Genomic DNA, 20,848 nt, shown 5'->3' with positions numbered 1-20,848 from the left:
TATTTTGCAATCAGTCAAACTTTGTTTAAAATAGTATAAATGCGGTGGGATTTTGGGTGGATGCGGAAAGTAAATGAAGGGCAGGAGGGGGTCCTTCACTTTTCATTCATGCTAATCCAAGCCTAAGAAGGTTAAATTCCTGGTATCGTCTGGGTTATAGGATGTTTCGGTAACCTTTTTCGATATTCATTTTCATATGGATCGTAAAAGTATTCAGTGTAAGTTTTTAATCTGTCAAGTCCATAAATGAGGTAGATTCCCTGTATGTAGCTTGATATTGTTAAAAATCAGTATCACTGTATAGGATGAAGAAGAGAGAAGGAAAAAGTAAAGACAGGTATGAATAGGAAGAGTATATACAATATATGTGGCAAAAGCAAAATAAAACCCTGACCAGAATGTGAGGTTTTCATTCCTTTTGCAACTTGCTGTGGTAATACCCCTAAAATTTCAGTAGTTTACAAGTAGTCCTCAAGAAGGGAACAGTGAGAGCAGTCCATCCCAGGTGGGAGGAGCATTTTACCACTGACATTGTTTAGAATTGCCTAGACGTGATAACGATAAAAAGGAATTTGACAGTCTATTTTTTTATATTTAAATGCTCTGCAGCGAGCCTTCTTTTTGCCTGTAGTGGGACACACTGCTCCTACCACCACCCCCAGCACACAAGCCCATACTGTACAACAAAGCTCATTTCTCTCTTAATTTCCATGTTGGCTGCAGGTGTGTGCTGTGTGCCATCTTCGTCCTAAGATCTGAGCTGAAGAAGCACCCTCTATCTGAAATGTGCAGTCCTCATGACAGAGCAAAAAAGAGCAAGACAACTGTCAAAACCACACAGTGGCACTTCAAGCTTCTGCTAAGAGCTAGCATAATGTCACTTCCACTTAGTATTTTTTTGGCCAAAATGAGTCGTCCAACCAAGCCTGATGTCAGTTGAGTGAGGAAGTAGATCCCATAGAAAGACGCTTCAGAAGGAACCAACAGTGATACATCTTACAGGGAAGGGAGGAGCAATGAATTGAGAACAATGATACCTTCTACCACCTTAGTTACTTTGTGCTCAGGTGATTTAACAGAGTTTAAGAAATTCAGATAATATAAAGAGCTTTACTTAGAAATAAGGAGCAACTTTTTGACCATCAGATTGATTAAACCTTTTACCCAGGTAACTGTATAATATTCTACCTTTTTAAAAAGTCAGATAATTTTTTTTTTAATGATGTAGATATTCATGGGCCCAGAGAGTAATGGCTTATGTTAGCTGTTTTCTTAATGAAATATGGTAGTTAAAAGTCTGACAGCGTTTCTCAATTTAGATTCTTCATATAAACCGGAGAACACAGAGTGTGATTTGAGATACCCTTTTCCCAGTCCTACCAAGGCTGGTCCATAAATAATAGCATTCTAGGTGCATTGGAGAGTCATTACACACAGTGGATGCCTTAGGCATTAGGGATGGATTCTCTGGCTGAAACTGGTTGAGACAGGCTGGAAGGGTTGGAAAAGTGAGTTGTACAGTTGTAGTAATAGTAAGAAAACAGTCCATTCATTAATATTAATTGTAGTGACAATAGTGTAATAGTAGATCATATCCTTTGGAGACTTTTCCTCCTAGTTCCTTGTTTCCACTGTGCAGTTAAACCACCACTGGCCGTCTAGTCGATTCCGACTCATGGCAACCCCATGTGTGTTAGAGTAGAGCTGTGCTCCTCAGAGTTCTCAGTGGCTGATTTTTCAGAAGTAGATCACCATGCTTTTCTTCCAAGGTGCCTCAGGGTGAAATGGAACCTCCACCCTTTCAGTTTGCAGCTGAGCGCATTATCTGTTTGCACCACCCAGGGACACCATGCGTGTAGAGTTTCCTTCTTTCTGGAGGAAGAGCCTCAAAGGGCTCTGCTTTATGTTTCCTACCCTGACCTCCCTGCTTTGGCAACACAAATCTGTACCACATAGCAGTGGGCTGCTGTGGAGATAGCCTGGGACTTTTATGCCGTATTTAAAAAGAAAAGGAAGGTGAGAATGCTTGCACAACCAAAGAATGTAATCCACTGAATTGTACATGTGGAAACTTTGAATTGGTGTATGTTTTTGCTGTGTATATTCTCAACAACAACAAAAACAATAAATTATAAAAAAGAAAAAGATAATGGACGAGTAAGAAAAAGACGACTGTCCTACCCACTTTCAAATGGTGGAATTAACTGAATTGTTTCTAGTATTGGCACTGAAGAACGTTAAATACTTTGAGAAAATTTGATAATTGACTTAAAATGTATTTCATAGTAGTTCCTAAATCATTTGGTTCAATAAGCAAAGAGTCACTAGACACCTGCTTATAAAGTGATTTTAAAAAGTGAAATTTTGCTTCAGTCCTAAAGTTAAATTGCATACTTTTATTGATTCCAAATTTACGTGTTTTTTTTTTTTTAATGGGGAGGGGCGCTTAATAGCACTGTAGACTGCTGTCTGCAAGCTAAAATGTAATTTATGTATATGTGTGATCATTCCTGAAGTTAGGTAAGGCTCTCAGAGGTTCTTTGATTACTTGTGGCAGCAGATTGCTCTTGATAATGACAAAAGGTATAATGATTAAACTTTAAAAGCCTTTTTGGTAATGAACTACTCCTATCTAACCAACTGAAGGCAGCACTTCTATTTCACTAGGTGTTGAGGTTTCTGGGTCGAGGAGCGTAGCTAATGTTACATTTTAAAAGGTTTTTGGTGATCACTGAATAATTATAACACTAATACAGACAGCTACATGGGAAAGGGATATTTGTTTCATGATTATAGGATATTAGATAGTCCCATTGCAGCATTTTTTTTTTCCCCTTTCCTCTGTAGTACATTCCCAAGTAAGTAAAGTTGGGTGAAGCTAAATAATTTTAAAAGCTGTACTGTTGACCAGTAAATTGGCTGAATAGAAATGTTTAACTGTTCTCTGGTAAAAGCATCTGATTAGATCAGACTAATATAGAGAGCTATTTTTAGAATAAAAATCATTTTGGTGGCAAATTAGTGTTTAAATGGCTAACTGAAATAGTATTTAAATATTTGACTCCTAGGTTTAGTATCTTTTCCTACTGAGAGTACCTAAAAGACTTTCAGATGCAATACATAATGAGATTTTTCAAAAGTGGTACAACTAGGGATGAAGAAAAGAAAGTTTTTTTAAATACCCTTACAACTTGGATAACTTGGGATTACATGATTGGAATCACTTTACTTACCTGTAATTCAGAGCATTTTTTGGGTGAAAGGGGACTAGTATATGTTTGAACTTTATTTCAGAAAATCATTTTCTTAAGTTAATTTTAGTCAGTATTCATGGAGATAAGCATGTAGTACCATGTTTTCTCTCTTTCCTTAGACTGTGCCTTTAAGTGCACAGACTAGGTCTTTCTCTGCCATCTGACAGGTTGACCATCTTCAAAAAATTATGAGCGCGTGGATAGTTAGAAAGGAGCCCGGATGGTACAGTGGTTAAGTGCCCATCTGCTAACCAAAAGGTCAGCAGTTTGAATTCACCAGGTTCTCTGTGGCGGGAAAGATGTGGCAGTCTGCTTCTGTAAAGATTTACAGCTTTGGAAGACCTGTGGGGCAGTTTTATTCTGTCCTGTAAAGTAGCCATGAGTCAGAATTGACTCAAGAGCACTGGGTTTGGTTTTTTGGTTTTGGATAGTTAAATGGAAGAAATATATTAAATATGTAATTTAAAGGCTATTGATATTTTAAATCTTGGAAATGGAGAATCTGAGGGGTAGAGTCCTCTTCACATTGTTCTTCATACATACATACATTTCATTAGATCATTTCCTTTGTGTGCAATGAGAAAAATACGGTATTTATAGTATCTCTCACTAAAATATTTTGTCTTAATATTATAAAGCACTCTCTCGTTGTTGTTAGGTGCCATCAAGCCAGTTCCAACTCATAGCAACCGTATAGGACAGAATACAACGGATCCGTAGTGTTTCCAAGGAGTGGTTGATGGATTTGAACTGCTGACCTTTTGGTTAGCAGCCGAGCTCTTAACCAGTACGCCGTTAGGGCTCCACACTCTTTCTTAGTTGAGTGCAATTCTATACTAGCTGTTCAAATTTGCTATGCAAATATGAAATACATTTAATATTAGTATATTACCAAATTTGATTCATGGATCGTGCTGCTACAGATCTTCATACTAGGAACTTTGTCCAAAAGTGTTTGGCTTAAAATGGTAAAAATTAGTAGCAGAATCTGTAATTTTAGATCAAATTAGAGAGTTGATAGGACTTCAATAGGAAACACTATAATGGGACTAGAAGGTGGTTTTGTAACTTTTCCTGATTTCATGTAGAAACATTTAAACATTATTTCAATTTAAGCAAGCTTTAACTAGATCATTTTCTACAACAATCTAAAAAGCATTGTAAACACTCAAAATAAGCAAACTCACAATCAATTTAGAAGACTATGTCCTGGTTTTGATTTGTGGATGAAAACTATTAGAATATTTTCATTAGAATCTGCAGTAATCTTTCTGTCTCTCTCTTTTTTCCCTCTTTATTTTCATTTCCTTCCCCCACTTCTAGCATAAATACATCTTAAAATAATCGATATGATTAAGAAGAGCTAATTCCTAAGAAATTTTGCAGATTGGCTAATAGTGTATCTCTGAGACCAAAGGAACAAAACATGATTTTTTGTTGTTGTTGAAGACACAGTTCGTTTTATTAGTAATCACAGTTATAGTTAGTGTTTTTATTATGTTGAACCTGGTGAATACCACTGGGTTATATTTGAGGGGGAAGGGAGTGGGAACTTCTGTCTAGGTGGTTTACATAGGGCTTTTTGGTGGTGGTGGTGGTCCCACATACAGGGTTTTGAGTTACTTGTTTCACACTTCCTAACTTCAAGCAGTAAGTTGTCTACTTTACTTTTTGAAAATATTTTGTTCTCCTTTGAACTAATCTGCTTTCATCTGTTTCAGTATCTTACCTGGCAGATTCTCCAACCCTAACTTTATACTGGTGCTCATGTTCTATTTCTAATATAGCCTATAAGATGCTTACAATTGGCACAGTTTGAGTGTTCATAGTGTGCCAAGCATTGGGATATTCTGTGTGCTCTACTTGGATATTTAAGTATTACCTTTGAATGCTCAATGTTCAAAATCAAATTCATTTGTCCCTCAAAGCTAATTTCACTTCCCATCTACTCCATTATTCTCAGTTCTTCTCAGTTCTGTTCCACCGTTTCAGTTCCCCCATGTTCTTTACTAATTCACATCTCCCTGCCTTGTATGATTCTTTTCTTTCTAACAGGAATTTCCTACCCTGTTTTCTGTTTTGGAGCCCTGGTGACACTGTTAACCAAAAGGTTGGCAGGTAGAATCCACCACCTGCTCCTTGGAAACCCTATGGAGCAGTTCTACTCTGTTCTGCAGGGTCACTATGAGTCAGAATTGGCCTATCAGCAACAGTTTTGGTTTGGGTTTTGGTTTTCTCTCTTACAGATGATAGCCAAAATGTCTTTGTAAAACCTATGAAGGTGATTAAAACGTCATTACACCCCCAGATACATGTTAAAAAGTGGGCATGTTTAATAAATATTAAAGTCTTTGGGGAAAAATACAATCTGTAAATCAAGGGTTGGCAAACTGTATAACCCATTGACCAAATCCAGCTCACTGTCTGTTTTTGTAAAATACAGTTTTATTGGACCACAACCACACTCATTTATTGGCTTATTATCTTGCTGCTAAGACCATATGGCCTGCAAAGCCTAACATATTTACTAGCCAACCCATTCCAGAAAAGTTTGTTGACCCCTGCTGTAAATGAACATTTGATAAGGTAAAGTACACCAAGACCTTTGCTCAAGCCTCAGCTGATCTCTTTATATCAGGCTAGCTTGTATAGCTTATTCAAACAAGAATGACACATTTTCTAAAGCCTGAGTCTTTTATATATTTATAATTAACCAGAAGCAAGAGATATGCAGTGAACTTTTCATTAAGTCTGCTTTAATTCTTTCCTACATTAACATAGTATATTTTTTAATTTGTAACACTTGGAACTTAGAGACAAAGGCATCAGGCAATTCTCTTTAATCTCTTTTTTGTTCCCTTGAGTTTTCTGATGCCAGAGAATTTGATATAAATCTTCTCCAATGACTAAAAATTGTGGAATCTTCCTTGCTTCCCTAACTTGATAAAAAAAGAAAAAAAAATTTTTTTTTTTTGATAAACAGTGATAATTTCCCAGAACTTAACTTTGAATTAATATTGAAGTAATGCTTTAATTATCTACTCTGCTGCCCCATCCTCTAAAAAGATTTTTCTTTTTTCGGTCAAGAAAAAGCCTGATATTCTTTTTCCATCTCTTTAGACCATAGTTCTAAGTAATATTTTAAAACTCATTTCAAACTTATCCTCATCACTTATTAGTAACTAAGAAAGGTTGAAATGGGACAGATGGTGAATAGAAGTAATGACTGTATCCTTATCTTGCTCTCCTATAAATTCCCCCATTGTATAAAATCCGATCTACAGCTTCTTAGCCAGAATTTCAGTTACGGTTATCATATACAAATTCCAGCAGCCATTCTAAAGAGATTTTTAAAAAAGAAAAAGGAGGTAAGAATGGAAATTATGAAGGGACCAAAAGCTTGTAGTAGAATATGTGTAGAAATTTTTGCAATTAAGGATTGAGAATGGCAAAGAAAGCTAAAGAATGATACACCCCAGTGTTAGTAATTGCTCCCCAAATCTTACAGAAGGGACAGAACTGACACTGCAGTCCTAGTTTTGGCATAACAGAGCTAAGGCTGTATTGCTGGTGTATAAGAAAAAGGAAAGAGGGTTTTAAGAAATATTGTTCAAAATTGGTTGTGTCATGGTTGAATTGTGTCCCCAAAAAATATGTGTATCAATTTGGCTAGGCCATGATTTCCAGTATTGTGTGATGGTCCACCATTTTGTCATCTGATGCGATTTTCCTATGTGTTGTAAATCCTATCTCTATGATGTTAATGAGATGGGATTAGTGGCAGTTATGTTAATGAGGCAAGATTCAATCTACAAGATTAGATAGTGTTTTAAGCTAATCTCTTGAGATATACAAGAGAGAAGGGAGCAGAGAGAGATGGGGACCTCATACCACCAAGAAACAAAAGCCAGGCGAATAGCGTGTCTTTGGACCTGGGGTACCTGCGCAGGAAGCTTCTCGAGCAGGGGAAGGTTGATGACAAGGACCTTCCCCTAGAACCAACATAGAGAGAAAGCCTTCCCCTGGAGCTGGCACCCTGAATTTGAACTTCTAGCCTCCTAGACTATGAGAGAATAAACATCTGTTTGTTGAAGCCATGCACGTATAGTATTTCTGTTACAGCAGCACTAGATAAATAAGACAGGTTGCATGAACATAACCCAAGAACCTGGCAGTGTATCAAAACCACAAATACATTCTTCCTTGACCCAGCAATCCCACTGTGGTGATCCATTCTGTAGATACAACTACACATGTATGAAATGGTATGTTCAAATTTATTTTGCGCGGCATTGTTCATAATGGCAAAAGATTAGAATCCAAGTGTCAAGCAATAAAGAGCTGGATCATAAAATCTGAAAGGCAAGAGTAAAGCATGCCACTTAGCATGCACGCTACCTGCAGAATAACATCATTAAAAATGCAGTTTCTGTCAAGGGATGGGAAATAATCAATGGTACATTACCAGTTATTACTAATGTTGTAAAATGTCAGATGGTATTTTTGTTATTTTTTTTATTGTAACACCTAAAAAATGTGTCAGGCCTTAGATAGATTGCCTTGTTATGTTTCCATTTCTGTTGGTCACAGAAACAGAACATTCTGTTAATGTTTTCAGAAACGTAATCCTCATGGTTGGGTCAGAACTGCTCTAATTTTTAATAGTTTGTTCCTTCATTTGTGAACAGGGTAAGGGTGAGATGATTAGGACAAAAATAATATATTTCTTACAAAAATTTGTATCTACAGGAGAACAGTATTTTATATTTTTATTTAAAATTTGTACCCCACAACTTCTTAAAAAGGATTCAAGGTGATAGGAAGAAATATTCTTTGATGAAGTTTGTCTACATGAACACAATTATAGTCAAAGGCTTAGGCCAAAGCTAAGACTTAAAGAAAAAAAACTGGAGCCTAAATTCTAGATTCATGTTGGTTAAGAGTAGAGTTTCATGACAGCTTAAATAAGTGGAGTGAAAGTTTGTGAAGAATCAAAGATAATATTGAATTTTCATGCTTAGAATTTTGGTAAATAGTAATATTGCTTATGGTGACAAGGGTATTAGTCATGATAGAGAATTAGTTTTATGGAGAAAAGAAATAACTCTGCTACTAGGATGTTCCTTTAAGAAAAATTAAAATTCTAGACATACAGAACTTGTTTAATTGATCTTTGAGTAGATATTGGTATAACATGCTATTAAAGTAATAAATCTCAAAGGTATTGCTATGTAGTTTCTGTATTGTTCTTTGCTATAGTAATTCTCTGAATTTTATTGTGAATATTTAGAACTGGAATATATTTTAAGTTGTATTTCTTCTTGCCTGGACAGCTGAAGGAGATATATAAGTCATTAATTTTGTCAGATTGCATTTTTATAGTAACTATACTATGGAAACCCTGTAGTTAAGAGCTACAAGCTGCTAACCAGAAGCTCAACACTTTGAATCTACCAGGTACTCCTTGGAAATTCTATGGGGCAGCTCTCCTCTGTCCTATAGGGTCACTATGAGTTGGAATCAACTCGACAGCAACAAATTTGGTTTTTCAGTTTTATCTATAATATAAGGAGCCCTGGTGGAACAGTGGTTAAGGGTTCGACTGCCAACCTAGAGGTTGACAGTTTAAATCCACCAGCCACTCCACAGGAGAAAGATGTGGTAATCTGCTTCTATAAAGATTACAGCCTTGGAAACCCTCTGAGGCAGTTCTACTCTGTCCTGTAGGGTCGTTATAAGTCAGAATCAGCTCAACAGCACTGGCTCTCTGTGTAATATAGTTTTTAGGGGTTTTATATAAAGCATTGCATATAATTCTCAGCAGTTCTCTTTAGCTGAAGTATTAGTTCCATTTTCTTCAGAGAGACTTTGCAACTTACCTAGTCATACACCGATAATATAGATGTAATTCAGTCTTCTGACTCCAAATGTTATAATTTCCTGTTTTTGTTTGTTTAATTTCATTGTTTTGTAGATATTTGATAGAATGCTTTATATCTTTTCAGGATATGGCTTTAGTTGCCCCGGAGGCTCCTTCAGAACAAGCCAGGAGAGTTTTTCAAACCTATGATCCAGAAGGTAAAAGATCTTATTATGTTATTAACATTAACTCTCTGTTTTACATCTTTATGTATTTGAAATACACTGATACTTATCTGAATCTTATTCACAAGGGTTATTGAATTATTGAATGAAATTTAGGTTGTATTTCTTGAAAATTTTAAGTGGAAAATGCAAAACAGGAACAAATAAAATAGCACACTTACTCAAATTCTATCATGGTATGATATTTTCATGTTTCTTGGAGTACTGGAGCTATTGTTAATTGATTCTTGACCTCTGTCAAGGCGGGGAGAATACCACTTTCTGAACAAGATCTTTGAAAAGTAAATGCTTTCTTCTTTATTTGTTTACCTAAATCAATATTAAATAAACAAACCTGGAACATTTCTGATAATATGCTAGGAAAAGATGCAGAAAAATAAAAGAAAATCATCTTTATCATTCTCTCTTGATACTGTGAGTAGCTGTTCTACCTAATTAACAAAGTATAGTTTTGAAAAGTTCATATACATATCACTGAGATGTTCACTGTATCATTGGTACCCAGGTTGTTTTGGTCACCTTTACGTTTATGTACTTAGGTAATGATTTTGACTTAACTGTTATAGCTAACTTACTGACTTTTCAAGTATAACTTTAAAACCAAATGATGTCTTAAAGAAGGTCTACTTTAAATTACCATGTAGAAACCTAAGTTGTTAAATCACTACAGTCCTTATAAACTCTTGAATGGATTCAGTTCTCTTTATGAATATTCTTTTTTCCATCTTGACATGTCTGTTGTTCTTGGAGATCTGTTCTTTTCCTCTGGAAATCTGAGTCACACAAATTCTAGGCATACATCTTTTCTCGTGCCTCTTACTAGCAGTGTAACTTTAGGCAAGTTTCTTATAGGTCTGTAAATCTGTTTTCTTATCTATCAAATGAGAATAACGGCACACTTATTAGAGTTATTATGAAGATTAAATGAACAATGTTGTGGAAAGCTCCTTGCCATACTTAACACATAGTAGGTACTTTATAAATGTGAGTTCTCGTCTCCTCTAAACCTCAAGTTAATTTTTGCTCTTACTGGTATGTTGTTTTTAAATTAGCTTCTTTCCTTCTTCCATTATGCCTTTTCCCTAAGAAACATAACTGTATTTTTTTAACCCTTAGAATTAATAATCTTTTAAACCTTTGGCAGTGTTTCATTCTAAAATTTTAGATAACGAAGTAAAAAAGATATACATCTTTATGTTTTCTCATCACTGAATGAAGTTAGCCTCATAGTAAACCAATAACTTTAACTTGACTTATTGATATGTATAGTGTATTGAACTATTATCATGGAGGGTAACAAATTTGTAGTCATTCTCTTGCCACTTTGAATCTTTTGATGTGAAAGTTAGGAAATAAGTAAATCATTTTCATCCCTAAATGTTTTTAATGTATTTTGAGCTAAGGATCAAACTTAAAGGACACCTTTTAGAAACTATAACAAGTTAATATGAAAATAAAATTAATATAAATAATGTAATTCAAGATTTTTAAGAAGTTGTGATTAAGGTGAACTTAGGTTAGTCAGAGAGCTGTCTTGAAGACTTGAAGATGGAAGGATCACATTGGCAAATGAGAGTAAAAAATGGAGAAAGTAATATATGTCTATGAACACAGGCAGGAGATAGCAATTCACACACAAGGAAAAGCCAGCAAAGCGGCTTGAGTGCAAAGGCAGGGTACAAGAATAATAATTATTTAGAATTCGCAAGAGAAAAGTGATGCTAGAGGCAAGAGGCTGTTGGAATAACTAAGGAAATTAATAGAAAGACTTGGCTTTATATTGTAAAGAAATATATTTCAGAGAACGAGTTGAGCAATTTCATGTGATGTACCCCTTTTTAGAATTTCTTTGAGGTGTATGTTTTGTTTTCTGCCATCTTTAACCTTTTCCTAGATGCTCACCTTTTGTATGCCTCATATTCCAATGGATAGTACTACTTGCTCAATCTTACACAATAAATACTTGCTCTGTTTCAGGGCATATTTAGGGAAGTATATCTATCCATACTGATACTATTTACAGTCTAAGAGATAAACTTCTAGTAAAATGGAGTACATTATAGTATGTAATTAAACAAGCTTCTAGGTACTTCCCATTTCCATTTAGCGGGGGCTGGTATGGGAACAATTGTCCTTTGTCACCCTCCTCAGAATACTTGTAGAATAATTCACCTAGAGGGAAGCTGAAGAAAAGAGAATTCAAGTTCTGGTACTCACAGGTACCTCTGTATCTTTATTTCACTCCCCACATCACCCTAGGTCAACCCCTGCCTGCCATCTGTATATCCGATACTTAGGTAGACCTGTATTAGTAACATTAACACTATGCTTTAGGCATATTATCAATTAAATGGACTAGAGCAGCTAAAAGGAGCCATGGTGGTACACTGGTGAAAGTGCTCAGCTGCTAACTGAAAGGTTGGTGGTTCGAACCCACCAGCCACTCCACAGGAAAAAGATGTGACAGTCTGCTTCCATAAAGATTTACAGCCTTGGAAACCCTGTATATGTCATTAAGTTGCATGTATGAAGTTATGAAGTTATATAAACCCATTGTCATCAAGTCTGTTCCAACTCATAGCGATCCTATAGGTCAGAGTAGAACTGCCCCATACAGTTTTCCAAAAAGCGCCTGGTGGGTTCAAACTGCCAACCTTTTGGTTAGCAGCCATAGCTCTCAACCACTATGCCACCAGGGTTTCCATGGGGCAGTTCTGCTGTGTCCTATAGTGTCGCTATGAGTTAGCATCCACTCGATGGCAACGGGTTTGGTTTAGTGCAGCTAATCACCACTTGTGACATTGCCTCTATACGTCCATATCTTCAGCATCTTAAACAAGTGACTTACTAATGATCTTTTAAAACATAAACATGGCCTGTCTAAAAATAATAATGTCTGACATTTCTGTGGAATGCTACAAATGTTAAAGCACTTTATCTGCATGGTCTCATTAAATCCTTACTATAAACCTACGAGATGGCAAAGATCATCATGACCATTTTATTCTTGAGACAACCAACCTTGTGAAAGGTTAAGTCATGCCCCAGAGCCACTTACCTGGTTATGAGAATGGAGACTAGATTCTAAGTAGTGTATTAGGAGATCATGCAATCTTTCCCTCACTCCCTACTACCAATATCTTCTTTTAAAGACTAAAATCATAAAGAAGCATTTTTACCTTTTCTAATGCCAAAGATGAGGAAATTGAAGATTTTTACCAACTTCTGCAGTCTGAAATTGATCAAACACGCAATTAAGACGCATCGATAATTACTTGTGATTGGAATACAAAAGTTGGAAACAGAGGAAGGGTCTGTAGTTGAAAAATATGGCCTTGGTGATAGAAATGATGCCAAAGATCACATGATAGAATTTTGCAAGACCAACCAGTTATTCACTGCAAATACTTTTTTTCAACAACATAAACAATGACTATGCACCTGAACTTCACCAGCTGGAAAACACAGAAATCTACTCAAGTACATCTGTGAAGAGAGACAATGGAAAAGCTCACTATCATCAGTCAGAACAAGGCCAGGGGCCAACTGCCAAACAGACCATCAGTTCCTAATATGTAAGTTTAAATTGAAGCTGAAAAGAATTAAAACAAGTCCACTAGAACCAACATAATGACCTTGAGTATAAATCAAAAAAAAAAAAAAAAAAAACCTGTTGCCATCAAGTCAGTTCTTACTTATAGCAACCCTATAGGACAGAGTAGAACTGCGATAGGGTTTCCAAGGAGCACCTGGGGGATTCAAACCGCAGACCTTTTGGTTAGCAGCCGTAGCTCTTAACCATTACACCACCAGGGTTTCCTGATCTTGAGTATATCCCACTTTAATTTGAGGACCGTCTCAAGAACAGATTTGGTGCATTGAACACTAATGACTGAAGACCAGACGAGTTGTGGGTGGTGTCAAAGAAATTGTACATGAAGAAAGCAAGAGTTCATTAGAAAGAGAGGAAAGACCAAAATGGCTATCAGAAGAAATTCACACTTGCTCTTGAATGTTGAGTAGCTAAAGAAAATTGAAGAAATGATGAAGTAAAAAAGCTAAACAGATGATTTCAAAGGGCTACTCGAGAAGACAAAGTATTGTAATGATGTGTGCAAAGACCTGGAGATAGAAAAACAAGAGGGAAGAACACACTTGGCATTTCTCAAGCTGAAAGGACAGAAGAAAAAAAATTCAAGCCTTGAGCTGCAATATTGAACAAATATGGACAAAATATTGGATGCTGCGGGAAGCATCAAAAGAAGGTGGAAGGAATACACAGAGTCACTGTACCAGAATGAATTGGTAGGCGTTCAGCCATTTCAGGAGGTAGCATATAAAATCAAGAAGCAATGTTAGTGAAAAAGAAGTCCAAGCTGCACTGAAGGTATTGGGGGAAAACAAGCCTCCAGGAATTGACGGAATACCAGTTGAAATGTTTTAACAAACGGATGCAGCGCTGGAGTTGCTCACTCATCTATACCAAGACACTTGAAAGCTCCCGGGCTAACCAGCTGGAAGAGATCGATATTTGTACCCATTCAAAAGAAAGGTGATCTAACAGAATGCAGAAATTGTCAAACAATATCATTAATATATTAATGATTAAAGATAAATCAGAAACAGTTGTAGCAGTACATTGACAGAGAACTGCCAGAAATTCAAGTTGAATTCAAAAGAGGACTTGGAATGAGGGATATCATTGCTGATATCAGATGGATTTTGGCTGAAAGCATAGAATACCAGAAAGATGTTTATCTGTGTTTTATTGACTGTGCAGAGACATTGAATCATAGCAAATTACGGTTAACATTACAAAGAATGGAAATTCCAGACCACTTAATTGTGCTTATGTGGAACCTGTACACAGACCAAGAGGCAGTTGTTTAAACAGAACGAAGGGATACGGCATGGTTTAAAATCAGGAAAGGCGTGCATCAGGGTTGTATCCTTTCACCATACGTATTCAGTCTGTATGCTGAGCAAATAATCTGAGAAGGTGGACTATATGAAAAGAAATGTGGCATTAGGATTGGAGGAAGTCTCATTCACAACCTGTGATATACAGATGACACAACCTTGCTTGCTGGAAGTGAAGAGGACTTGAAGCTCTTACTCATGAAGATCAAAGACTTTAGCCTTCAGTGTGGATTACACCTCAGCATAAAGAAAACAAAAATCCTCACAACTGGACCAACAAGCAACATCATGATAAATGGAGAAAAGATTGAAGTTGTCAAGGATTTCATTTTACTGGATCCACAATCAACACCCCTGGAAGCAGCAGTCAAGAAATCAAACAATTTCTTGCTTTTGGCAAATCTGCTGCAAAAGACCTTTTTAACGTGTTGAAAAGCAAAGATGTCACTTTGAGAACTAAAGTACACCTGACCCAAGCCATGATATTTTCAGTTGCCTCATATGCATGCGAAAGCCAGACAATAAATAAGGAAGACCAAAGAAGAATTGGTGCCTTTGAATTATGGTGTTGGCAAAGAATATTGAATATACCGTGGACTGCCAGAAGAATAAACAAATCTGTCTTGGAACAAGTACAGCCAGAATGCTCCCTGGAAGCAGGGATAGCAAGATTTCATCTCATGTACGTTGGATACGTTATCAGGAGGAACCAGTCCCTGGAGAAGGACATCATGCTTGGTAGGGTAGAGGGTCAACAAAAAAGAGGTAGACCCTCGAAGAGGTAGTTTGACACAGAGGCTACAACAATGGGCTCAAACATAGCAAGGATTGTGAGGATGGCGCAGGACCGGGCAGTGTTTCATTTTGTTATACTATGAGTTGGAACTGACCTGATGGCACCTAACAACAACAACAAATTTATGTAAAAAAGTTTTTTTACTGTTATCTGTAATTTACTGGAATATGGATTTCATATTGCCTCTCATTCTATTTGAACAATTGGAGTAATCTTCGTTTCAGATTCTTTAGGATCTTAAAACCAAAACCAAACCCTTGTGGAGTTGATTCCAAATTATAAAGTACTTATGAGATCAAAGCATATTTTTGAACAGTTAATTTCTCATTTAGAATACTAATAACATTTTAATTTCAGCAGAACTTTGGGAAATCCTCTCTAATTACTCAATTCACTTTAATGAGTAATCCCAAATTCAGAAATAAACTAGTATGTGTGTGACCAGAGCTTAAAGGAAGTGTTATCAGGCCTATCAGGTTTTACATTTGGGCTTTAGAGAAAGTCTACAGTTTATGTTTTGTTTCTTTTGTGAGGGGAAAGTGCTGCTTTATATTCATGTTCATGTTTTATGGAAATTTCTGTAAAATAAAAAGAATAGGGATGAAGGTAAATTGATAATATGATAAAAAATAGTAAAGAACAAAAGAATTGGGGTATGCCTGTGAATATCAGAAAATTTCTAAGCTGCTGAAAGAGCTCCAGTTAGTATCAGATATCCGGGGTTCAAATCCCAACTCTGTTATTTACTAGCTATATTAGGCAAGTTCCTAACCTGTTTTCTCATCTAGAAAATGGACTTTATTTTATTTGTTAATGATGTTGTGTTTTCTGTAAACGTTTACACAACAGTTTAGGTTCCTATTCAGTAATTTCTACACAAGTTGTTTAGTGACATGGTTACATTCTTCACAAAATGGAGTTAATTTTTTTTTTTTACTGTGCTTTAAGTGAAAGTTTACAATTCAAGTCAGTTTCTCATACAAAAACTTATATACACATTGTTATGTGACCCCAGTTGCTCTCCCTACAATGTGACAGCACACTCCTTCTCTCCACCCTGTATTTCCCGTGTCCATTTAACCAGCTCCTGTCCCCGCTCTGCCTTCTCATCTTGCCTCCAGACAGGAGCTGCCCACATAGTCTCATGTATCTGCTTGAGCCAAGAAGCTCACCCCTCACCAGTGTCATTTTCTGTCTTACAGTCCAGTCAATCCCTCTGAAGAGTTGGCTTTGGGAATAGTACAAAATGGAGTTAAGTTTAATATCTACTTTACATGATTATAACATTATTGTTCCATATCATATGGTCAATTCAATAAATTGATCGTATTGTTGCTTTAAAAAAATAAAAAAATGTAGACCTTAATTCTTCATTGATCTCCAAAGACACTGGAGTCACCGTCACTGTACTCTACAAGATATTGTCACAGGTTTTCACGTTGCACACAATGGGTTTTTTGTATCTTCCCACTCACTCCCCAGTTTCTGACAGAATCATGTACATCTCAGGAAGCAACCCTATTGGGGCAAGAGAGAAATGTTTTGGTTAAAAAGAGCCCCTGAGTTGCTAAGATATTATTGGCAGACTTCTTTTGTCTCAATGATAACAGTGTGCTGAATTTTTTTTCTGATCATCAGAAATAACTGTCTGTTGTTGATATGTATCAAGCTCAATACACACCTTGGACATTCCCTGGGAATTGCCTTTTTTGTTTTATTCAGAAGTTCTAGTCTCTCCCCTTTTCTCAGTTACTCAGAACGGAAACCATGATTGATAAGTCTTTCTTCTTAAAGTCCAGCTCTGATTTCTTCACGATTAGGAAATAGTTAAATCATCTACTAAATTTCTAACTTAACTATTATTCTCCTTTTCCATCACTACTCTTTTGGCATTGCATTAACCTAGGAGCTGGATGCTGTTTACAATCTGACTTTTTGCTGGTGCAAACCAGTTTTTTTTTTTTTTTAAACAAACAGCCTTTTCTCCTTTCCAAATGTTTAAAACACAATTTAACTGTAATAGAATATGTATATAGTAGTTGCTTACCATCACAATGGCTGTGCTCTCTTTTTTCCCCACCTTGTGATCCCCATTCTTCTGAGTTTCAAAGCCTGTAGAACTTCACTTTATATTCATGTAGTTAATTGCTACCAGTGTATTCAAGTTCTACTTTTTCTTTTAGTGCTGCTTAGATTTGCTCAACTAGTCCACAAATTGTGCTCTCTCAGATTTCCTTTACTATTGCTTTTGAGGTCTTATCGTTATTGTGTCTCTCTGTCTAATACTTATTTACACATTCTCTAAGGAATCAGTTGACGTAGATTTCATCTGTTTTTAGACTTACTGATTCTGTTCTTTTTCTGAAGGATTTATCTTTGTAGGTAGGATTAATTTAAGGATTAAAGTAACATATCAAAATAAATTTTTTAAGAGATAACTAATTTCCAAATCTCTTCTAATCTTGGATATGTTTAAAATCTTTGAAATATTTTAAACATTGTTACTCTATAGTTTTAAAATAATATATGTACAGATATAGAGTCATCAACTTAGTACAGTTGTTGTGATTCTCTAGTACGTTTGTATGTAAAAGATGTAAAGCCCATAAATACCTTAAAAATGTTTTGGAAAGTTTAACCTTGAGGTTAGTCATGTATAAGTTGAGCCACTTTGTTGTTTTCATTATTGTTGTTTGCATCTTTTTTCAGCAAATTAGCTCTTTCTGGGGGTGGGAGCTGCATTGTGGATTATGGTTTCTGCCATATGATTGCCAGCCATTACTAAATACATGTCATTCAGTGCTTGTAAACAACAGTGTAATGCACACTGCTTCTGTCAAGTAGCAGCGATAGCCCATGATATAGGTGTTAGCCCATAAACACAGAAAGCCATCCTGTCTGCTGGTGGCCAGATAAACCCTGTTTTATGTTTGGAGATTCTGAGCATTTAGCTATGACTTAACTAAGCAAAATAAGTATTTTTTTTTTCTACCTTTCGAAGTCATTAAAGCTAAGCTCACGAAGCTTGAATGGTTTTACAAGTGCCCTCAAACAAGTTCTTATCTATTCCATTTACTACAAGTTATTTGTAACTTGACATTGGAATTACTGTAAACCTGCTGTAAGCCTTCACTTAAAAATTGTTCCTAAATGATTCTTAGCCTTTTAGTCAAGGCCAGTCTCTGTTCAAACAGGTAAGTATCTGCTTATGAGGTTGAAGAATAGAAAAGACCTTTTTAAAATCATAACTTCTTCATTTCCTCTTTGACAGTGTACATTCCACATCCTGAAAGAGTAACCTGTTGCCATTGAGTCGATTCTGACTCATAGCGACCCTATAGGAGAGAGTAAAACTGCCCCATAGGGTTTCCAAGGATTCAAACTGCCAACCTTTTGATTAGCAGCCGAGCTGTTAACCACTGCGCCACCAGGGCTCCCCTGAAAGAGTAATTACACTTTATTCTGTAGTTAGATTATAGGAACAGGGCTTTTGGATGTTTTGTTCTCAATGGCAAGATTAAAAAAAAAAAATGTCTAATCCCTGAAAAGGATATCTTGTTAGAAGTTGATTTAAAACTGAGACAGTCTTCAGGAATGAGTAAATGGATAGGGGATGTCAGGCAGTGTACATTTAAGGGAAAAAACAATTTGTTTAAAGCTATTTTAATTTCTTACTGCCCTACAAGCTTTTTGTGTGTGTCATGTTCTACATCTTCAGAGTTTGGGCCATTTACCAATTCTATTTCCTCATCAAGCCAAAAAAGGGAATATTTTCTGTAAAATAGTCTTATAAACTTTTGATTCTGCTCTGCATTTCAACTTAGACTTTTTTTAAATTAAATCTGTAGCTTTTATTCCATCACCAAATCTGATATAGGGACATCTTTTTCTTGTTATGGAAACCCTGGTGGCATAGTGGTTAAGTGCTATGGCTGCTAACCAAAAGGTCAGCAGTTCAAATCCACCAGACACTCCTTGGAAACTCTATGGGGCAGTTCTACTCTGTCCTATAGGTTTGCTATGAGTCAGAATCGACTTGATGGCAACGAGCTTTTTTTTTTATCTTTATTCATATATTAGCAGCTATTTTATCTAAATAAAAGTGAATCACTAACATTGTTTTCAAAAGTTAAATGACTTCATGGCAATAGGAATTTGTTGGTAAAGAATTTCTTTAATTCTGTTTCTTAATGGGAACTTAAAGATTTTCTCTATTTGTTGAAAAATATACCTAATTCAGAATCTGTTATAATTTAAGTAGAAAAGAATTTTTACCCGTTTAGATATGTAACCATGTTTAAAGAAGTAATTTGACTTTAAGGTGTCATTGGAGTTCTAAGGTAAAAGTTATTTGGTTAATTTTTTATTGGAAGATCACTACTCTTGAAAATAAATCTTTGCCTATGTACCCAAGAAAACTAATATAAGGGCATACCTAATAATAACAGGCTTCGGGCTTAAAATAAATTTAAGTGGTATTTTGTAGCTCTTTGTATCCTCCTCATATAATTTTCACAGGAATCTGATCAGCAATATTAATGCTTTTTGAAGAGAATTCTTATTCCAAGTTGTTTCTGATATTTTTTTTTCCAGATAATGGGTTCATACCTGATTCACTTTTAGAAGATGTGATGAAAGCATTGGACCTTGTTTCAGATCCTGAATAGTAAGCTAAATAAGCCAAAAACCAAATCCATTGCCAAATAGGAAATGTTGTTTGTCCAATGCCAAAAAATTTACATTAAATTTAAAACATTATGTACATTTTTGCCTTGCTTTATCTAAACCTGCATATACATAACATAGCACTTTATATAAAGCAAAGATTCAGGAAGAAATCAGATTAATTCAGCATTATAGCAGAGATTGAACATAATAAGCTTTGTTTCCCACACTACACTTATTGTCCTGCTTTTTAAAAGGTGCTAATAATATAAATAAATCTTTTTCTATAAACTTTAAATATATTTTTTTCTAACACAGCTTTTTTTTTTTTTGATTTTATGGATTTCTTTAGTAGTCTGGGTGAAAGTAGTGACAGTTTTCTGTAATGTAGATACTGTTTGTGTTCTACTTAAATATTCAGCTGTCCAGCAGGCCTCTGATTTTCAGAGACATTGAACATTTCCAACTGATTAAACTAACTGCTCTGAAATCTTTGTAAATGACCCCAATATATTACAGAATATAGTTTTTCAGCATTGCCTAATGTTAATAACTTGTCTTCATTTTCATTGTTACATTTTATACAATATCATATCTACAACTGCTTCAGTAATTTTGGGATCTTTACCATGAGAAAACAGTCCTCTCTTGTTAAGAGGCTACACATATTAATCAAATATGGATATAAAAATAAAGATCATCTATGAAAAATCTGTGGGTTTTCTGCATGATTTTTCTTTTTTTTTTTTAACTTCTGCAAGTTTTTTTTATTTAACAGCGAACAAACAAACTTTACTATACAAAACGTAAAACAAAAGGGTTCAGCAAAGGCAACCTAAACCGCACCGGTATGCGCAGTGTTTAGGATTTGGTCCTCTTCTGTTTCTAAGTGGATTCAGATGTGCTTTCTTTGGAAAGGATGACATGTATATAAACATTTATAAACTAATCACATCTGAATTAATACTCCACAGTCTTACTACCTAGGGCTGTTATTTTATCCATATTCAATCGTTGAACATAATTCATTTCCAACTTAGAAAGAGGAGAAACCCAGAGAGAATTGACCTAGTCTAATAAATGGTATAATGGTAATTATTATATATCT

At 35.6% G+C, this 20,848-nt stretch overlaps 1 protein-coding gene across 3 annotated transcripts in view; it reads left to right on the top strand.

Moving 5' to 3' along the window:
* MINDY3 (MINDY lysine 48 deubiquitinase 3) overlaps positions 1-20,848 on the top strand; it is a 97,496-nt gene that overhangs the window by 65,611 nt on the left and 11,037 nt on the right. For all 3 annotated transcript variants that reach the window (XM_064284888.1, XM_023548891.2, XM_003410568.4), the window contains 2 exons: positions 9,260-9,332; positions 19,669-19,741. In XM_064284888.1, coding sequence (XP_064140958.1) covers positions 9,260-9,332; positions 19,669-19,741 — 146 coding nt within the window. The remainder of the gene's footprint in view (positions 1-9,259; positions 9,333-19,668; positions 19,742-20,848) is intronic.

Source organism: Loxodonta africana, chromosome 4 (genome assembly GCF_030014295.1).
Source record: "Loxodonta africana isolate mLoxAfr1 chromosome 4, mLoxAfr1.hap2, whole genome shotgun sequence".
NCBI lineage: Eukaryota > Metazoa > Chordata > Mammalia > Proboscidea > Elephantidae > Loxodonta > Loxodonta africana.
The sequence above is the reverse complement of the archived record's forward strand: the minus strand, read 5'-3'. Positions and strand labels throughout refer to the sequence as shown.